Genomic DNA, 18,591 nt, shown 5'->3' on the forward strand with positions numbered 1-18,591 from the left:
GGAATGCAATCACATCATAATCTGTACCAGAAATATGTAAGTTCAGTTCTTAGAAATGCAGTCACAGAGCTGCACTTTAACAATTTAACAACCAGTTGCTCTTTCATAACTGAAGGTTGGTCTAAGACAATGATTTGCAAAGGAAGAGACACTGTCCCCTAGGGGACATTTTGGGAATTTGTGATAGAGTTTTTTTTTTTTTTTTTTTTTTTTTTTTTTTTTTTTTTTTTTTTAAAGAGAGTGAAAGAGGAGAGAGAGAGAGAGAGAGAGAGAATTTTTTTAATATTTATTTTTTAGTTCTCGGCGGACACAACATCTTTGTTGGTATGTGGTGCTGAGGATCGAACCTGGGCCGCACGCATGCCAGGCGAGCGCGCTACCGCTTGAGCCACATCCCCGCCCCCGTGATAGAGTTTTTGATTGTCACCAACTGGAAAGTTCTTAGGCATTTGAGAGAAAAGGGGTTCAGACTAGCATAATTAAGAATTGCCCCACTTTTCATATTACTTTTGAGTGTCCTGTTGAACACACATACTGCTGAAAAACTTGATTATGATTACTTGAACCTAGAACCATCTCTAATTTACACAAAAATATAAAGATTTTTACACTGACTTTTCCAGGAAGGAAATTAGTGAGAATTGTTCATTTTGGTAATGTCAAGTTGCCGATACAACATACCTTCATCAGTCAGTATTTACAGCTATTATACTCCAGGTAAGTTTGTGTAAGTATAAGCAACAGGCTATTTCACTGATCACTTTGCCTAGCTTGTTGTGGGTGAATATATACATGAGATAAAATTTCATAAAGCTATACACATGGACTGAGGGTATAGCTTAGAGGTAAAGCACTTAGCATGTGTGAGGCCCCAAGTTCAATCCTTGGCACTGCCAAAAAATAAACAAAAAACCTATACATACACACAAACACACACATTATATGTAGAAACTGGTGAAATCTGATAGGTATTTTACCCATGTCACTTTTCTGGTTTTGATATTGTACTATTGTCATGAAACATGTTACCATTGTGGGAACTTGAATAAAAAGATACCAGCTGGGGACCTCTCAGTAAATTTTTGCAATTTCTTGTGAATATATCTAGACCCACAAAGTTTTTTTTTTTTTTTAATGGGAGTTTGGGGGTATGGCTGGAGGGTAGAATACTTGCCTGGTGGTCCTATCTCCAGCACACACACAATTTTTTTTAAAGTGTATTAAAAACTTTTTGTAAGGGTTACATGAAATAATGTGGCTGGAATAGTGGTTGAACATAATCAGCATTTTAGTACCTGGAAGTTCCTTTCCTCCCCACTCTAGAGTGAATATTCTCTAGACTATTATTGTAGATAATAATGGCCTCCTTTTTTGTGTGTTTACTGTGAGGCCTATTTTGCATGCATTCTTTCATTTAATAAAGCCTACAAAGTGGGGACTTTATTTTTGTCATGCTGGGCTTGGAGCCAGGGCCTTGCACCTGCTAGGAAAATGCTCTATCACTCCAGTCTGTGGGTACCTTTATTATTTACTTCCCTTTTGCTCATAAGAAAAACTCAGGTTCAACAAAGATATTCTCTCCATTTACTAGAAAGTGACCACAACCAAGATTCAACCAGGCAGCCTGTTTGTGAGGTTACTTCTTCTCCACAGGGCTCAGATCAGTGCATAGGATAAAAGTATGCTTTGAAGCCTGGAAATCATCTACTAACTCGCTCTGTGTACATACAGGAAAACTGAGGCTCAGAGAGAAGGGCTTTGTCAAGGACAGACCCAATAAATCTGTGGTTGAGCCAGAATAAGAACCCAGTCTTTGAATTCCAGCCCACATCCAGAACTGCTCAACTACACAGCACACTTTTCTTGGGCCCTATCTGGGCAAACACTGGTGCCAACGGAGGGACTTGGGGTTCCTACTCATGCCCCTCACCAACCTGTCCAGCTCAGAGCACCAGGTCCAGAGCTGCAAATGAGGTCTGGAGAGGCTGACTCCTCTATAATGGGCAGCTCTGGGAGCCAAGGTAGTTGGAGACACAGGACAAGGAAAGATGCTCTGAACTTTGGCAAGAATTGGGATAGGAAATAAGGGTGTGTGTGGGAGGGACAGATATCATAAGTCCATGCTCCCATCCCTCTCAGGTTTCCTTGAGTCACTTGCCCCTAAGGTTGGGACACATTCTTTTTTTTTTTTTTTTTTTGGGGGGGGGGACACATTCTTGAAGGGAATGGTCACAGGGGTTCCTCAAAAGCCTCTGTAGGTCTAGGTCAGTTTCTATTTCTCCTAAGACTGAAACCAACTTCCCCCTCAGGCTCTGCACCCCAATTGGTAATATAGTGACTGGCTCCTCTAGACCTGAGGCTGGAGGAGAGGGACACCTGGATTCCATTTTTTCAGGGGATGAGTCCTTGCTATCCAGTGCGGGGTGGGGTAAGCGGGTTATTCAGATGAACCTGATTGTTCCTCTCTTCTTTATCCTGTTGTGCTCTCCGCATACCCCATCTCTCTAGATCAATTCTCGGTGGACTAGGGCAACGAGGAGAATCAAGGATCCCTCTCTCCATCCCTCCGTTCCATCTCACTATCTCGGAGCCCTGGCGGGGAAGCCTAATAACCACTTGGCTTAAGGGAGCGGCTCTAGCATTTTGGGTCTTGGGGAGCAGCGCCCTCGTGTGGCCTTCAGGAAAAGCGCGGCTCCTTGCCCAGCCCCCTTCCTTTCCTTGCGCTCGCCCAATAACCATTTATTGAGAGCTACCATATGCCACGCTGCTCTAGTCTCAGGGGGCAAGAAAGATAACATACTTGCTCCATGGACTGTACTTCTCTCTTTCTCTCTCTCTCTGTGAGTTTGTGTATGTATAGAGTCAGGCAATAAACGATAAACAAATAAATGAGGCAGTTACTAATAGTGATAACTACTAGGAAGAAAATAAAACAGAAATGTAATGGAAAGGGACCGTAGAGGGCAACCTGGGATAGGATGGAAAAGGAAGGTTTCTTTGGGTAGTTATATCCATGCAGAGATCTAGGTGACAAGGATCTAAGCAGGTGAAAGGGAAAGAGATGGGGGAAATATTTCCTTGCAAAAAAACAGTTTGCGAAGCCCCTCAGGCAGGAAAAGGCTTTGCATAACAGTCAGAAGGATGATGTGGTTAGAAATAAGGGAGCAAAGGGAGGATGGAAGGAGTTGTGGTTAGTGAAGTGGGTTGAGGTCAGGCCATGAATCTTGGAGCCATGACAATAACTTTAATTTTTCTTCTGGGAATGATGGGTACTCACTGGGTGAGTTTGAGTGGAAGAGTAATAATGTGGCTCTATTGGTTTTTGTTTGTTTGTTTGTTTTTGGTGCTGGGGACTGAAGCCAGGAGCGCTTAACCACTGAGTCATATCCTCAGCCCTTTTTTATTTTTTATTTTCAGACAGGGTCTCACTAAGTTGTTTAGGGCCTCACTAAATGGCTGAGGCTGGCTTTGAACTTGCAACCCTCTTGTCTCAGCCTCCTGAGTTGCTGGGATTACAAGTGTAGGCTACCACACCCTGCTTGATTGCCTTTTAAAAGGACTCCTGTGGCTGCCACGTGAAGGATGGACTTTGGGCAAGGAGAAAGAGTTGAAGCAGGAAGATTATTTTTTTGCAAGAAGCTAGAAGGCCACTGAAACAATTCAGCTGAGAAATGATGGTAGCTTGTGTCAGGGTAGTAGTGCTAGAGGTGGGGAAACATGATTGATTCTGTGTATATGTGGAAGGTAAAGTCAACAGTACTTGACAAGGGATCACATTCTCCTTTGCTCATTTAGTACAATGAGCATCAACCACCCCAATTGTCCCTTCCATCCTCAGCAAGTTAAAGGGGCAGGGCCCAGGAACATAGATAAATTGGGGGTTTCCAGATGTTGGACAAAAAAAAATTTAAGATACAGATGTTCTCTGTGACTTGCCTCTGTTTTTCAACATTAGCTCATTTAATGGGCAGGTTCTGTACCTGCTGTCTCCCTTACCCTGCCAGGTTTCTGTAAGACCAATTATTTAATAGGTCCCTATTTGTCCAAATGTGTGTATCTGTGACCCCCAGAGTGTGATGTTGACACCCCAAACAGTTCTGGATGTTTGGTGTTTGCATGTGATACAGGCTAGGGACAACATAATGTGGGGGAGTAAGTACTTAGACCTAGGTTAGCCGTCTACTCCTATTTATTTACACAAAACACAGTGGGGTCAAACCTGATCTCACAGGAAATGCACACATACACTTTGGCCCCAGGTTGGGCATTTCTGGAGAGCCTGAGGAAAACCAGGCTACAAACACTCTCATGCAACAGGGGTGGGGAAGCAAGTAGGGGAACAGGTGACCCGGTATGCTCTGGAGCTAGCAGGTCCTGTTCTGTTTGTGTTGTGCTACTGTAACTGGGGTTGAGGGTGCATTATAAATATAGCCAGAGGGCCCCTAGAATTTCACTGCTCCTGAGACTCTGTGTGATCTTCAGTAAGATGAAGCTGCCAGATGCCCATGAAAATGTTCCTGTAGAAGAGATGGACAGCAGCCTTGGCCTTAGCCCCAGCTTTGATGGACCCTCAAACATAGACAGCAGGGAATTGGGGATATCCAAGGACCCTCTGCTCTTCATCCAGCTGAATGAGCTGCTGGGCTGGCCCCAGGCATTAGAGTGGAGAGAGACAGGCAGGTAAGTGGGACCCAGGCTAGTTCTGTGAGGCCCTTCCCCAGCTGGGGCTTCTTCCATGACCCCCTTGTTCCTCCTATGGGTCTCCTTCCAACTTAAAATAAGGATTTTTTTTTTCTCTCTGCATTCTGCCTTTCATAATATTAGTGTCCTTTGCAGTCTAGCTCTGAGTTCCCCAGGTCCCAGGATGAGGGGTGACTGCCCAAGATAGGCATGCTTGGCATCACAGGGCCCATGACTCCCCCATTGCCCTATCTTCCCTGGCTTTGCTGTGTCCCAGCTCCTGGCTGTGGGAGACATTCCCCAAATAACACTATCCATTCCCCTCTACCACAGGTGGATGCTGTTCGAGGAGAAGCTGGAGGTAGGAGCGGGCCGGTGGAGTGCTCCCCATGTGCCCACCCTGACACTGCCCAGCCTCCAGAAGCTCCGCAGCCTGCTGGCCAAGGGCCTTGTACTGCTGGACTGTCCAGCTCAGAGCCTCCTGGAGCTCGTGGGTAGGCTGTTAACCTTTTCAGGGAGACTGCCATTTCCCTGGGATTTCCCCCAGTCTTGGAATCTTCTAGAGCCGACCTGACCCCATCCCACCCTAGAGATTGTTATAAGAAGGAGTTGGAAAGGAGTTGAAAGAAGCAAGTTCATGGGTCCCTACATTTCCTAAGACCCCTAGAAGGGAAATGAGGTGGGGAGAGGATGATATGGAGGTGCTTCAGAAAACCCTTAAGGACCTCAAGCCCCACATCTGTTCTCCAGAACAGGTGATCCAGGCGGAATCATTGAGCCCAGAGCTGAGAGGACAGCTGCAGGCCTTATTGTTGCAGAGGCCCCAACATCACATCCAGACCAGAGGCACTTGTTGGGGTGAGAAGCTCTTTCCTGGGCCCAGGATCAACACCCTGGGGTGGGAGAATCCAAGATGTCCCTTGCAACTTCCTGAGACAGAAGTGGCCTAGGTTTAGCTCAGACTTCAACCCAAGACTCCTGGGCAAGTTCAGGAGCTGGTGGAAATAGGGGAAGGGATGGTTAGGAGCCCAATAGAGCTCTGTGAAGGGAGGCACTTGGTGGGTTCTGTGTCAGGGGCTTTACACACTGTATCTCATTTAATCTTGACAGTCACCCTGTAAGATAGTACCACAATTATCCCCATGTTAGTGATGAGAAAACTGAGGCCGAGTGGGGAAGAGTGTGCTCCGGTTCTCATAGCTTGTTAGAGGAAAAGCTAGTCAGGGAGCCCTGGTAGATATGCCCCCAAAGCCTGTGCTCTTGACCACTGTATAATCCTTTTGTAGGATCTGCCCATCCAAAAAAGGCTTCCCATGATGAAAATATTCCCCTGAAGGAACAGGTTTGTGGCCCTTCGTTGGGTAGGGTTGGGAGAGGAGTCAGGAATTAAAAGTTCTCATCAGTTGAGATACTATCAGCATTCCCCTCCCCAAATAACCTTTCATACTCTGTGCCACACAGGATCAAAACTCCCTGAGACAGAAGCTGCCTCCAGGGGCTGAGGCAGCAGCTGTGCTGGCAGGAGAACTGGGCTTCCTAGCACAGCCCGTGGGGGCCTTTGTGCGACTGCGGGACCCTGTGGTGCTGGGGCCACTTACTGAGGTGCCCATCCCCAGCAGGTGAGGCTACTGAGGAGTCAGGGTCCCAGAACTCAGAAGAAGGGCCTGAATGGGGGTGGTTTTGAGGGGATCCCTGGGTCAGTCCTCTGAGGGTGTGTGGGGGATGGGTGTAGGGATAGGGAAGGTGAGAGTGGTCAGCCCTGCAGAGCAGGCATGCAATGAGTATATGTATGGAGCTGGTAGGGAGGGCAGAGCGGTGTCAGTGGGCAGAACTGCCTTATGAGAAAGCAGCATCCTGACCCTCCCTGGGATTTGGTTCCTTCTTCAGGTTTTTCTGCCTCCTCCTGGGCCCCCCGGTACCCAGAAGGGGCTACCATGAAATGGGTCGGGCAGCGGCTGTCCTACTCAGTGACCCGGTGAGCTGGGCAGGCATGCCTGTGTGACTGTGCACATAGGCTACTGTGAGTATGTGTGGACTCTGTTATGTGTGACCAAGTACAGCAGTAAGGCAGAGTGTAGCTTTGTGTCTGTAGTAGGGGAACTGAAATTTCCATGGTTACCAATATAGCCTCATTACTGGCCCAATGCTGCACACAGAAGTCACTCAGTACTCATTGAATGAACAAATGCACGAATGATTTGCCTGCCTGTGTGACCTGTGTGTCTAATTTTGAGAAACACACAAATGAAAATGCATGTGAGAGTCCAATTCTGTATTTACTGCCCATTCTGTGTTCCTAAACTCAGCAATTCCAGTGGTCAGTTCGCCGAGCCAGGAACCTTCATGACCTTCTGGCAGCCCTGGATATTTTCCTAGAAGGGGTGACTGTGCTCCCCCCAGGTCGGTGGGACTCAACAGCCCGGATCCCCCCACCCAAATGCCTGCCCTCTCAGCACAAAAGGTACCTGGGGGCCATCATTCCATACAGATCCTTCCTCAAAAGCAGTCTAGGGTCTAGAGCTACTGTGGAGGAGAGGCCGGTCCTATCTTTGAATTTGAGGTCAGGCCAATCTAACTCTGATTTCTGCTCTTTCACTGTCTTGTTATTCGATCTGGACAAGTATCTTCCCCTCTCGAGCCTGGCTTTCCCAGGGCGTGATATGACCTGGACCTTCTTTGCTCGCAACTCTGCCCTGTGAACCGGCCCCTCAGTGGCCACCAGGGGGCAGGGCGCCCCCAGCCCGGAGCAAAGTCGTGGGCTGGTTGGAGATTCTCCAACAGCCTGGGGTTCCCTTCTCCCTAGGCTCCCCTCGCATATGCAGGAGGTCGAGGGCCTCTCCCGCCAGCGCAGAGCCCGCACAGAGGACAGGGACAGCCATGAGCCACACAAGCCTACCCCGGAGTTGCAGCGGACCGGCTGGTGAGGCGAGCTGGTTGGGAAGGATTGGGGGCCTGGGGAAGGGAGGAGTCATAGGGGATCCAGATGTGTGCTCGCCGGAAGGGCTCACCTGGACGCAGGAAAAGTAGCGGGGATGGGGGCGTAAGGTATGGGAATCCGGATCACTGACGACCCACGGGCGGGAGGCTGTTTGGGGGCCTTGTCCAGGACGTGCGACGGAAGGCTCCGTGGTACCCAAGCGATTTCTTGGACGCCCTGCATCCCCAGTGTTTCTCAGCGGTGCTCTACATTTACCTGGCCACTGTCACTAATGCCATCACTTTCGGGGGTCTGCTGGGAGATGCCACTGAGGGTGCCCAGGTGGGTGGGGTGCAAAAGAGGGATTGACACAAGCTTTGGTATCTGGGCTGCCATTCCCTTCTCCTGGAACTACGGGTGGGCTTAGGAGGCTCCCCCAGAAGCCTGGGCTCCTGTGCAGAAGACTCCAGAGTCCTGAGCCCCATGCTGTCTTTCAGGGAGTGCTGGAAAGTTTCCTGGGCACAGCGGTGGCTGGAGCTGCCTTCTGCTTAATGGCAGGCCAGCCCCTCACCATCCTCAGCAGCACAGGACCAGTACTGGTCTTTGAGCGCTTGCTCTTCTCTTTCAGCAGGTAGGAGACCTCTCCCATCTCTCCAGCCCTTTACTAGTCACATCCTCAGCCTGGTCCTGGCTTGGTCAATAGGAAAAAATGAGAACTGTCTCTTTGGCTTGAGAGGCACCTGACCTGGGTTAGGTGGGGAGCAGACAATCCTGCTGTCTCTCACCCCACAGAGATTACAGCCTGGACTACCTGCCCTTCCGCCTGTGGGTAGGCATCTGGGTGGCCACCTTTTGCCTGGTGCTGGTGGCCACAGAGGCCAGTGTGTTGGTGCGCTACTTCACCCGTTTCACCGAGGAAGGTTTCTGTGCCCTCATCAGCCTCATCTTCATCTATGATGCCCTGGGCAAAATGCTGAACCTGACCAGAGCCTATCCCATCCTAAGGCCGGGGTCCCCTGCTTATGGCTGCTTCTGTCAATACCCAGTCCCAGGAGGTGGGTTGAGGGAAACAGGGAGGGACCTTGACCAGGTGAGAACTGATGTGGGATGGGGAGGGGTTCCCCTGGTTAAATTCAATGAAATGTGAACACTTACTTGATAACCAGCAGCACGCTTCTCCTCTATGGTTCTGAATCAATTGAGAAAAAAAGACAATAGAAAACCCAATATTGTCTTTATTTCTAACACCAATAGAAGAACATGGGTTATACCTGAGAGTGAATGGGATTCCTAAAAATAAAGACAAATTAGAATTACCCACTTGGTAAAGGCAGCAATGACAGAGATGATCTTGCCCCAGAAGAGCAGAGCTAAATACATATATCAGATAGGCAGTTTATTCCTGAGAAATGGAAGAGGCAGAGGCAGAGGCAGGGCTAGAAATACCTACCTTCATCTCCTAAACTCACTAATCAAATAAATCATAGTTTTTCCCCTGGAGGGAGTGACTGACCAGGTGAAGAGATTTGGGGAAGGAGTGTCCTCTAACATGAGCCAGATTTGTGCTAGGCATGAGTAAGACCAATTTGTCCCAACAGCTTGGAAAGCTGAGATAGGAGGATAAAAGCCAGGGATAGGCAGATAGGGACTTTGAAGACAACCTCGGCAATTTAGTGAGGCCCTAAGCAACTCAAAGGACTGGGAATTTGCCTCAGTGGTTGATTGCCCCTAAATTCAATCCCCAATACCAAAAACACAAACAAACCCAGTTTGTGCAGTGGTATAAACACAGATTTGGGAGCAGCTCATGCATTTGGCCAACATACATTTGCTGAGCAACTTCTGGGACCTTTTTCTATGATATGCACCAGAGTTACAAATGAGTAGAGAATTGAGGGGCAGCTGGGTGCAGTGGTGCTTGACCCTAATCTCAGGGAGTTGAGAGGTTGAGGCAGGAGGATTGCAAATTTGAGACTAACCTCAGCAACTTAAGGAAATCTTGTTTCAAGATTAAAAAAAAAAATTAAAAGGACCAGGGATATAAGTCAGTGGTAAAGCACCACTGTGTTCAATCCCCTGTACAAAGAGGTAGAGAGGGAGTGAAAACTTATGGAGATGAGGGCAGGAGGCAATGCCCTGACGTAGCATCATAGTTGGTAGTGATAGAGTCAGCAGACAGAGGAATCAGAACTCTGGTTCATCTATACCCATCAGATTAGAATCGTGAGGTTGGAGAAGGTTCTCAGGGGTTCTCAAGGTTCTTTCTGCTTCCCAGGAAATGAGTCTCAATGGACAAGGACAAAGCCAAAAGACAAAAATGACCTCTTAAGCATGGTGAGATCCTGCTCCTGAGAAGGCCTGGGAAAGAAAGGGTGGCAGCCAAAGCAGTGAGTGGCTCTTAACTCTTCCCATGCATAATCTAGATCACTGAGGCCTATGACCAAAGACCTCCCATGCTGGGTCCTCAATGTTTCTGTGGGTCCCCCTTTCCTCGAGGTTGTTCCAGGAGAATAGTATACTTACTCTGCTGCATATAATGCTATCCACCCTTTCATACAGGACCTTGGCCTGGTCAATGCATCCTTGCTGTCTCCACCTGAATGTACCCGGCAGGGAGGCTACCCTCGTGGCCCTGGTTGTCATACAGTCCCAGACATTGCCTTCTTCTCCCTTCTCCTCTTTCTTACCTCCTTCCTCTTTGCCATGGCCCTCAAGCATGTAAGGACCAGCCGCTTCTTCCCCTCCGTGGTGAGTAACACCTTTCTTTCTGTGTTAGAGGTTTGCACTTAGCCTTGGGTCCTGTCTCTGAATAGGAAAGTGTGTGGAAGGAGGGGGATGGCAGGCTGGAACCTGACTATCTACCATGTGGCTAGGTACGCAAGGTGCTCAGTGACTTCTCCTCAGTCCTGGCTATCTTGCTGGGCTGCAGCCTTGATGCCTTCCTGGGACTAGCCACACCAAAGCTCTTGGTGCCTAGAGATTTCAAGGTAAGAATTGGGGATCAGGAGAGGGGCCCGAGGGGAAAGCAGGGCCAGCAGACCCTGGAGGAGGAGGATGCATAAATATTACCCTTTTCTGAGCTTCTTTTCTTACACATAAAAAATAGTAATAATAATGGCTGTTGAAAGCATTAAATGAGGTACTGCAGCAGACATATAAGTGAATATAGAAATGTATACACAGCAGATAATTATTATATGGTAGGGGTCAGGAGGATGGGTTCTAGGTAGACAGATCTGCCACTTCCTGGCTGTCCATTAGGCAAGTTATTGCACATTTCTGAGCCTCAATTTCTTAATCTGTAAATGGAAATAAATAACAACAGTTCCTACCCCATAGGTTGTTGTGAAATTTACAGAAGATCACAGTGTACAGTACTGATTATTGTGCCTGGCACATACTCTCTCCTCAGTAAATGTTAGTCATTGTTGTTATGGGTTTTTCCTACCCTTGGCATGGCCCCACCCACTCCACTACTCCCCACTCTTCTTTGCACCACCCTTCATCACCTGCTCTGATTCATTACAGCTGGAGCTCCTTCCCTAGAGCATGATAGTGTGCAGGACAAGGCTTAGCCCAGATTCTTAGATTCTGCCTGCACATATGGAGACCTTCCACTGGACCCCCATTTCCCAGACAGGAGAGCAGAGGGGCTCCATCTAGGGCCAGGTGGCTCAGAACATTGGGCCACTCCTCCCCACTTCCCAAACAGACGCTTGTAATCAGAGCAAATGCAGACACACCTGGCCCTGCCCTTCCCCTGCCCCAGATCACAGCAGGTCTGAGCCTGAGTTGCCCCACCCTGGATGGGGGCTATGCCCAAGGAGGAGGGCTCTATTATATACTATATACTATATCAAGAAGTATAGGCAGGTTTTATCCACCAACTTTTCTTCTTCCTGGGAGGGAAGGACCCTGAAATCCAAAGTTCAGAGCCCCTGGTTCCAGTCGGCTTGGTGCCCCTTTAAGTCACTGGGATGGTGTATTTGAAACCAGATGCCTATGCATGTGCACGTGTGATTGTGTGCACACATACACATACACACACAAATCTGTTCCCACATAGAATTCAGTGTCTTGAGGAGGGGAGCAGGTTGTAGAAGAATACCAAGGTTGGTTGTACAGGTGAGGTGCTCTTGGTAGACTCTCCAACATGGAATGCCCTCCCCCCAGCCCACACTCCCTGGGCGTGGCTGGCTTGTGTCACCTTTTGGAACCAACCCCTGGTGGTTGACTGTGGCAGCCACCCTGCCTGCCCTGCTGCTATCTATCCTCATCTTCATGGACCAGCAGATCACAGCAGTCATCCTCAATCGCAAGGAATATAGACTCCGGGTAAGGCCTGCTGGGTAAGGTCTCAGACCAAGGGACAGAAGCTCCAAGGTGGGGCCTCCAATCCCTAGTCTTCCATGGAGAGGACAGAGGCCCCAGGCATGGGCTACCCTCATCTACTTCCCATTCTCCTCCTCCTCACTATCTGCAGAAGGGAGCTGGCTTCCACCTGGACCTCTTCTGTGTGGCTGTGCTGATGCTGCTCACATCAGTGCTTGGGTTGCCCTGGTATGTCTCAGCCACTGTCATCTCCCTAGCCCACATGGATAGTCTTCGCAGAGAGAGCAGAGACTGTGCCCCTGGGGAGGCCCCCAGCTTCCTGGGCATCAGGTGAGGCTAGTATTCAAGAGGCTAGAGCAAGAGCTGTACAGCAAGGTGGGGCACAGGGTATGCGACAGAGTTTCTACGTGGCTTAAACTCTAATCTTGTGCACCACAAGCACTGCAGTGGGGTAAATGAGTGGGTTCTGGGAACTGCAATGAGTAAATCAGATCTTCTCTCCTCCTTCAGGCATGGGGACTAGAGGGGCCTTAAGGGTGGAGGCAGCCAAGTGATTCCTAAAAATCCCCACTCAATGTAGAACACATGATTGATGTTACAAAAGATTCATTACAAAAACAATTCTGTAATTGTTGGAAAACCAATCTTTAAAGTATATGGAATGGATTTTGTAAATTTTGAAATGTAAGGCTTTTTTGTTGTTGTTTTTTGTGGTACTGGGAATCAAACCCAGGACCTTGTGCATGCAAGTAAGCACTCTTCCAACTGAAATGTAAGTCTTTATGGCAGTAAAAAAAATTACTAATTTTCCATCAAAATAAAAACAAAGAGCAGCTATGAACTTGAACTAATGGTGAGGCCTGGAAACCTCATTTTGAAGTGCTCTGCCATTTGCCGCCCACCAATACTTCACACCAAACTAAAGCCTTTACCCTGCCAGGTAACCTACTGAGTGATCCCTTTACTTTTCTCCAGCTGCCAGAGTCTATACTGGTGTCTGGTCAGGGTCTCCATCCTGACCCAGGAACTCTCCCAGATCCGGGCTAATTTCTCCTTCTCCCCACAGAGAACAGAGGCTGACGGGCCTGGTGGTGTTCATCCTTACAGGCATCTCCATCTTTCTGGCACCTGTGCTCAAGGTACCTGGTAGGCCAGGATCAGGGTCAATGCAGTAATAACAAAACAGATAGCAAAATCTGACACTGGTTGAATGCTTACTGTGTGACAGGCACTGCTTTCTCCATACTTGACCTCATTTTATCCTCATATTGACCCTAAAAGGTATATCAACTTTACAAACAAGAAACGCAAAGGTTAAAGAAGTAACTTGCAAAAGAGAGAGTTTCTCAGATCTGAGACCCCCAAACTCATATTCAGAAGGATTTCTATCCAATGGAGCAGAATGTGGGCATCTAACCATCCCCTAGGGTCCAAGTGCTACCCTTGCTCCAGCATCCCAACCAGCCTGAGACTAAGGCTTTATCATCACACCCCAGAACAACTTTGAGGCAAAAACCCTTTTCTTCTCCTTCAACAGACTTTTATAGAACATGTGCTGTATGCCACTTCTGCTGGGTATCTGGAAGAAGTGAGGGCAGAGGAGTATAGAAAAGAAATATGAAACTAAGCCCTCTACCAGAAATATACACACAAACAAAAATCAAGTAATAGCAGAAAGGCTCAATAAGCCAAGATAGTAAAACACTTAAGGAGGGTGTGGAGAATGTCAGACAAGAGTCATTGGCAGAAAGACAAGAGAGGTTAGGGGAGGGAAAGGTCATGGAGGCTGGGTGAGAGTGATTCAGTAGAAAGAGCCAGATGGACTGGATCATCCACTTACTAACTAGGTGACTCTCATAAACTATATGCCAAACATATAGTTCCAGGTACTGGGGATATGGTGGTGAACAAAAGAGGTCATGTCTCCATCCTTGCAGTCTGGTGAGAGAGGACATATTTTAAACAAATAAGGATCCAGGCACAACTCTGGAGACTAAAGAGTCAGGTGGATCCCAAGTTTGAGGCCAGCCTGGGCAACTTAGTGAGACCCTGTCTCAAAATAAAAATAATAAAAAAAGCTGGGAATATACTCAGTGGTAGAGTGCGCTGGGTTCAATCCTTAGTACTTAAAAAAAAAAAAGTAGTACCAGGGCTACTTTAGATTAGGTATTATCAGTGAAAGCCAAAGACCTCTCTGGGTTGTCATAAGATGAGGTATGTGTGGTGAGAGGGAATAGTCCATGAAGACATGAAGAAGTCTTATGGAAGAACATTTTAGGTGGAGTGAATAGTAAAGCAAAATACTTTTCATGGGGTAGAAACAAACTTGGCATGTTGAGTGACAGAAAGGAGGCCACTATACTGGGAACATACAGAACAGAGAGGAGGAATGTAATCACTAAGATTGGAGAGGTAAGCCAGGTAATGGGCAAGTTACTTACTCTCTCTCTCTGAAAATCAGTTTCCCCATCTGTAAAATGCAGACAATAATATAATTCACCTCATTTTACTGATGTGAGAATTTCATGCAATCAGGCGATCAGGCATGCATGCAAAATGAGAAAAGAAAGAAAAGAAAAGGCGTGGGCAGGCTCAGATGCTGGAGGCTGGGGTTGGAGTCTGAGTTGGGGCATCTGGGCACTGGCAGAGGTAAACTCCTTCACCAGCTCTATACTTCTTCCTACCAGTTCATCCCAATGCCTGTGCTCTATGGCATCTTTCTGTACATGGGGGTGACAGCACTTAGCAGCATTCAGGTGAGTCCATTAAAATCACCCAAAACCCCACTCCTCCTGTCTAAACTTGCCAATTACCCTTCTGCCCTGTTTGTTTTTTTTTGTTTTGTTTTTTTTTTTTTTTTTTTTTTTTTTTTTTTGCCTCTCTTGAGTGTAAAGAGTTGGCTGCCAGGCTCTGGATGGGGAGGAGAACAAAGGGACCTTTTGCCTCACCCCCTCTGGGCTGGAGTAGCTAACAGTGACACTTTCTAACTACCTGATTGCCCTGCTTTCCTTTTCCTCTCATCCTCCAGTTTATGAAGAGAGTTCAGCTCTTGTTGATGCCAGCAAAACACCAGCCAGACCTGCTGCTCTTGCGCCATGTACCTCTGAGCAGAGTCCACCTCTTCACAGCTATCCAGCTTGCCTGCCTAGGTCTGCTTTGGATAATTAAGTCTACTCCTGCAGCCATCATCTTCCCCCTCATGGTGATTTGGGGCAGTGTTGGGTAATCCTGGGAGTTTCTGGGAGACTCTGATCCTGAGAGGGTGGCCAAGGCCTCCACAAGTGGAAGTCTATCCCCTCTTCCACTTGCTCTAGCTCTTCTTGGTTGGAAATCCTAAGAGAAAGAAAGATGACTGAAGGATACTTACAGATAGGATAGGGCCAGGGTGCTTGATTCACCTCCTTTCCTAACCTCTTTGGGCTGATCTATGAACTCAAGACAAAACTGGAGTCCTGGGGTAAGACAATGTTGAGGGGTAACAGAGAAGGAGTTGAGAGCCATGGATTATGCAGTAGGACCAATCTGTTTACCATATCCCAGTTGTATAACCTCTGAGAAGTTTTAATCTTTTAGGGCCTCAATTTCTTTCTCTATACCATGGGAATAAAATATCTTATAGGGATGTGTTATATTCTGTGAAATGATACTCAATGTCTAGCATATAGGAAGTGCTCAATAAATATTACAGTTATTGCTGTTGTTGCTAACAACCTTGGGCTTGTTTCTATTTCTGCAGTTGCTAGGCCTGGTTGGAGTCCGAAAGGCACTGGAATGGGTCTTCTCACCACAGGAACTCCTCTGGCTGGATGAACTCATGCCAGAGGAGGAAAGGAACATTCCTGAGAAGGGGCTAGAGCCAGAGCACCCATTCAGTGGAAGTGACAGCGAAGATGTGAGCTCCAGGCTGGGTCATCCCAGGGGAATGGGGCAGAAGTTGGGAGCACACTCTGTCCAGAAGCTGTTTCTAAAGTTTAATATCTCCACTAACCCTGAAGATTTGATAAACACAATCACTCTCCTTAGCTCTATGTTGACATAGGCAGAATGGATAGTAAGGGAAATTTTTATTTGTAGGGCAGGGGTCCTGGTTTATGAGTCTATAGGGTGGAGAGGGCTGGATCACAGCTTTAAGGTGTGTCTTTTTCAACCTTGATATGGGTTTTTATATATATCACTGGGGTTTATATCCTGTCACTGGGTCCCTTCTTTGCTTGCCTCTCTATTTTTTTTTTTATTTCCAACTCATCTTTGGATCTCTCTTCCACAGTCGGAGCTGATGTATCAGCCAAAGGTCCCAGAAATCAACATCTCTGTGAATTAGCTGGAGTAAGAGTATGGGAGTGAAGATCCCAGGAAGCTAAGCCTAAGGTGAGGGTGTGAGCCAAGTAAGTGCTCCTAGCGTTGAGGATGGGAAGATGGGGAGGCTCAGGCCTTGGAAACTTCTTTGGATAATTAAGTCTACTTAATTATCTACCTGACCAGTCCTGTGTTCTCTTCATACTCTAGTACCTTATGAACCCTAGGGTGGGGGAGGAAGAAGAAGGATATTTTCAGAGGCAAGAACAAAACGGCAAGAGGGCATGGGCTTGACTCCGTGCAGTTCCGAAGTCTGGCCAATAGAGGGAGATCAAACTCACACCACGAGGGACGTGGAGGTGGAAGGGGCGGAGGATGAGAGGGAGGGGTGCGATGACAAAAGAGCAAGGAAGGAGAGCAAGGAAGGATAAAGCTTAGGCTCCTCTCTCTCGCCCAGGAGGCTCCGCCTCAGCTGTGAGCCACACTCCAGACCAGCGGAGGGATCCTCTATACCATTCGCTTATTCATCCATATATAATTTTCTGAGTTTTTTTTTTTTTAATTAAACAAGCCCATCACTGAGTATCCGGGAACTAGAGATAGAGTGGCAATCATAATCCCTGTCTTCAGAAAGCTTAAATCCCAGTGGCACAGTGGCAGCAGGAGGATCCCAAGTTCAAGGCCAGCCTCTGCAATTTAGCGAGACCCAGTGTCAAAGAGCTGGAAATGTAGCTCAGTGGTAAAGTGCCCCTGGGTTCAATCCCCAGTACAAAAAATAAAATAAAATCCCAGTGGGATAGTGCTGGATAAGAGAAGCCCAGGATGTGGGAGGTAGTGAAGATGGGATGGGTAGGAGTTAGTGAAGTTTCTAACGGGAAGTGGTCCATAATAAGAAATCTGAAGAGAAATTAGCCAGGACACGATGGAGGGGAAATGGTCTATGCTGAAGCCACAGCATATGCAAGAACCCAAAACTGTTTGCCCTTGATGATCTGAACTTTCTTTTTAGCCAAGAACACCCTCTCCATGTCTCTACAAGACCAAGAACCCAAAAGCCCCCACCAATTGCAATGGCAAGTTGGGCGTTAGTGAAAGGGCAATTCACTGGCTGGTCCAGAACAAGATCTCCTGGGCTTATCCCTTAGCATTCCTTTTGCTCTTTGTCCTATTGTGTCCTTGAGCCCTTGCTCTGGCCTCACCATTTCTTCTCCCAGTTCATATGTGTGTCCTCAGGAAGTTAGGACATTGTTGGCCTTTGGCTTCACTGTTATATGCTCTCAGCTGGGGATCTGGAACAATGGGACAGGACTGAAGGGCAGCTGGCCACAGGCTTTAGGCATTTTCTCTAGGTCAGTACACATGTGTCTAGGTCATTCTTCTTGTCATCTGCAGAGAATGAATATTTCCTGGAAGGGAATAGGCAGTTTTGTTGGTGTTTAGGAAAGGCTGGTGAGCCAAAGGGATTTACTTGCTTTCTACACAATTAATGGGACCTGAGCCCAGAAGCCCTTCCCATTTTGAACTATCTGTTCTCACAAATCCTCATTTATGGAATCTGGAGGTTGGTCATCTTTTCTACTTGCAAAAGAAGAAAAAGTCTCTTTCCAGAATAAGGATCCCTTTATGTGAAACTGCTTATTTATTTACTTATTTTATTTTGAGACAGGGTCTTGCTAAGTTGCTGAGACTGGCCTCCAACTTGCCATCTCCTGCCTGCTTCCTGAGTCACTGGGACTACAGGCCATGAGCCACTATGGCCAGCTTGAAGCACTTTTTTATACATATAAAAATAATCTTTCTTATTGTTTTGTTGACCACAAAAGTAAATGAAGCAACTGGAAAATCTCAAAACATTACAGAAATGGGTAATTTTGAAATGGAAATCATTCAAGAAATAACCATTATTCACATTTTGGTGTCTGTTGTTCAGATTTATTTCAATGGATACGTTACTATTTTTTCTTAAAAATAGTATACTATAAAGTTCTGTACCATATGTTTCACTTAATATGCACTGGGCATTTCTCCATGTCAGTACACATGTGAACTTCTCACTACCTCATTCTGTCATCTGCATAGAACAAATAATCTTATAAATTTGAAAAAGACCTCCCCAGCATATAAAGCCTTCTGCAAGTGCAAGAATTTCTCCAGAGTTCATAGCTAGGAGTGGAATTAAAGAATAACAGTGAAAAGAACACCTATATATTCCAACACTCAGGTTAAGAAATAGAATATTTCTAGTACCATAGAAGCCTCTCTCTATATGTCCTTCCCAGACTGCATCCCCACTTCCAGATAACGACTCTCCTGCATTTGATGGTAATCATTCTACTGCATTTTTTGAAACAGGGATTGAACTCAGG

At 47.1% G+C, this 18,591-nt stretch overlaps 1 protein-coding gene across 5 annotated transcripts; it reads left to right on the forward strand.

The window, feature by feature from the left end:
- Positions 1-4,435: 4,435 nt before the first annotated feature.
- On the forward strand, positions 4,436-18,135 carry Slc4a9 (solute carrier family 4 member 9). 5 transcript variants are annotated; one of them, XM_078046356.1, is made up of 22 exons: positions 4,436-4,680; positions 5,014-5,174; positions 5,431-5,538; positions 5,967-6,022; positions 6,142-6,299; positions 6,568-6,655; positions 6,987-7,141; positions 7,484-7,600; positions 7,765-7,939; positions 8,095-8,228; positions 8,390-8,652; positions 9,873-9,931; positions 10,157-10,345; positions 10,471-10,584; positions 11,771-11,932; positions 12,081-12,259; positions 12,996-13,068; positions 14,617-14,685; positions 14,958-15,131; positions 15,666-15,821; positions 16,197-16,297; positions 17,888-18,135. In XM_078046356.1, exons 1-21 carry the CDS (start codon positions 4,487-4,489, stop codon positions 16,248-16,250), a joined length of 2,838 nt encoding a protein of 945 aa, XP_077902482.1. In that variant the 5' UTR covers positions 4,436-4,486; the 3' UTR covers positions 16,251-16,297; positions 17,888-18,135. The 5 variants fall into 5 exon arrangements, with proteins under 5 accessions (XP_077902482.1, XP_005327341.2, XP_077902487.1 ...); XM_005327284.5 differs by having other exon boundaries at positions 17,892-18,135; XM_078046361.1 differs by lacking the exon at positions 17,888-18,135 and adding an exon at positions 17,618-17,684.
- The last annotated feature ends 456 nt before the right edge of the window (positions 18,136-18,591 follow it).

Source organism: Ictidomys tridecemlineatus, chromosome 1 (genome assembly GCF_052094955.1).
Source record: "Ictidomys tridecemlineatus isolate mIctTri1 chromosome 1, mIctTri1.hap1, whole genome shotgun sequence".
NCBI classification, from domain to species: Eukaryota; Metazoa; Chordata; class Mammalia; order Rodentia; family Sciuridae; genus Ictidomys; species Ictidomys tridecemlineatus.

Excerpts from the sequence above, each read along its gene's own strand:
- Slc4a9 (XM_078046356.1), top strand. The coding sequence starts at position 4,487 with ATGAAGCTGCCAGATGCCCATGAAAATGTTCCTGTAGAAGAGATGGAC. Across the intron at positions 8,229-8,389 it reads TTGCTCTTCTCTTTCAGCAG|AGATTACAGCCTGGACTACC; the intron begins GTAGGAGACCTC and ends CTCACCCCACAG. Across the intron at positions 10,346-10,470 it reads GCCGCTTCTTCCCCTCCGTG|GTACGCAAGGTGCTCAGTGA; the intron begins GTGAGTAACACC and ends CCATGTGGCTAG.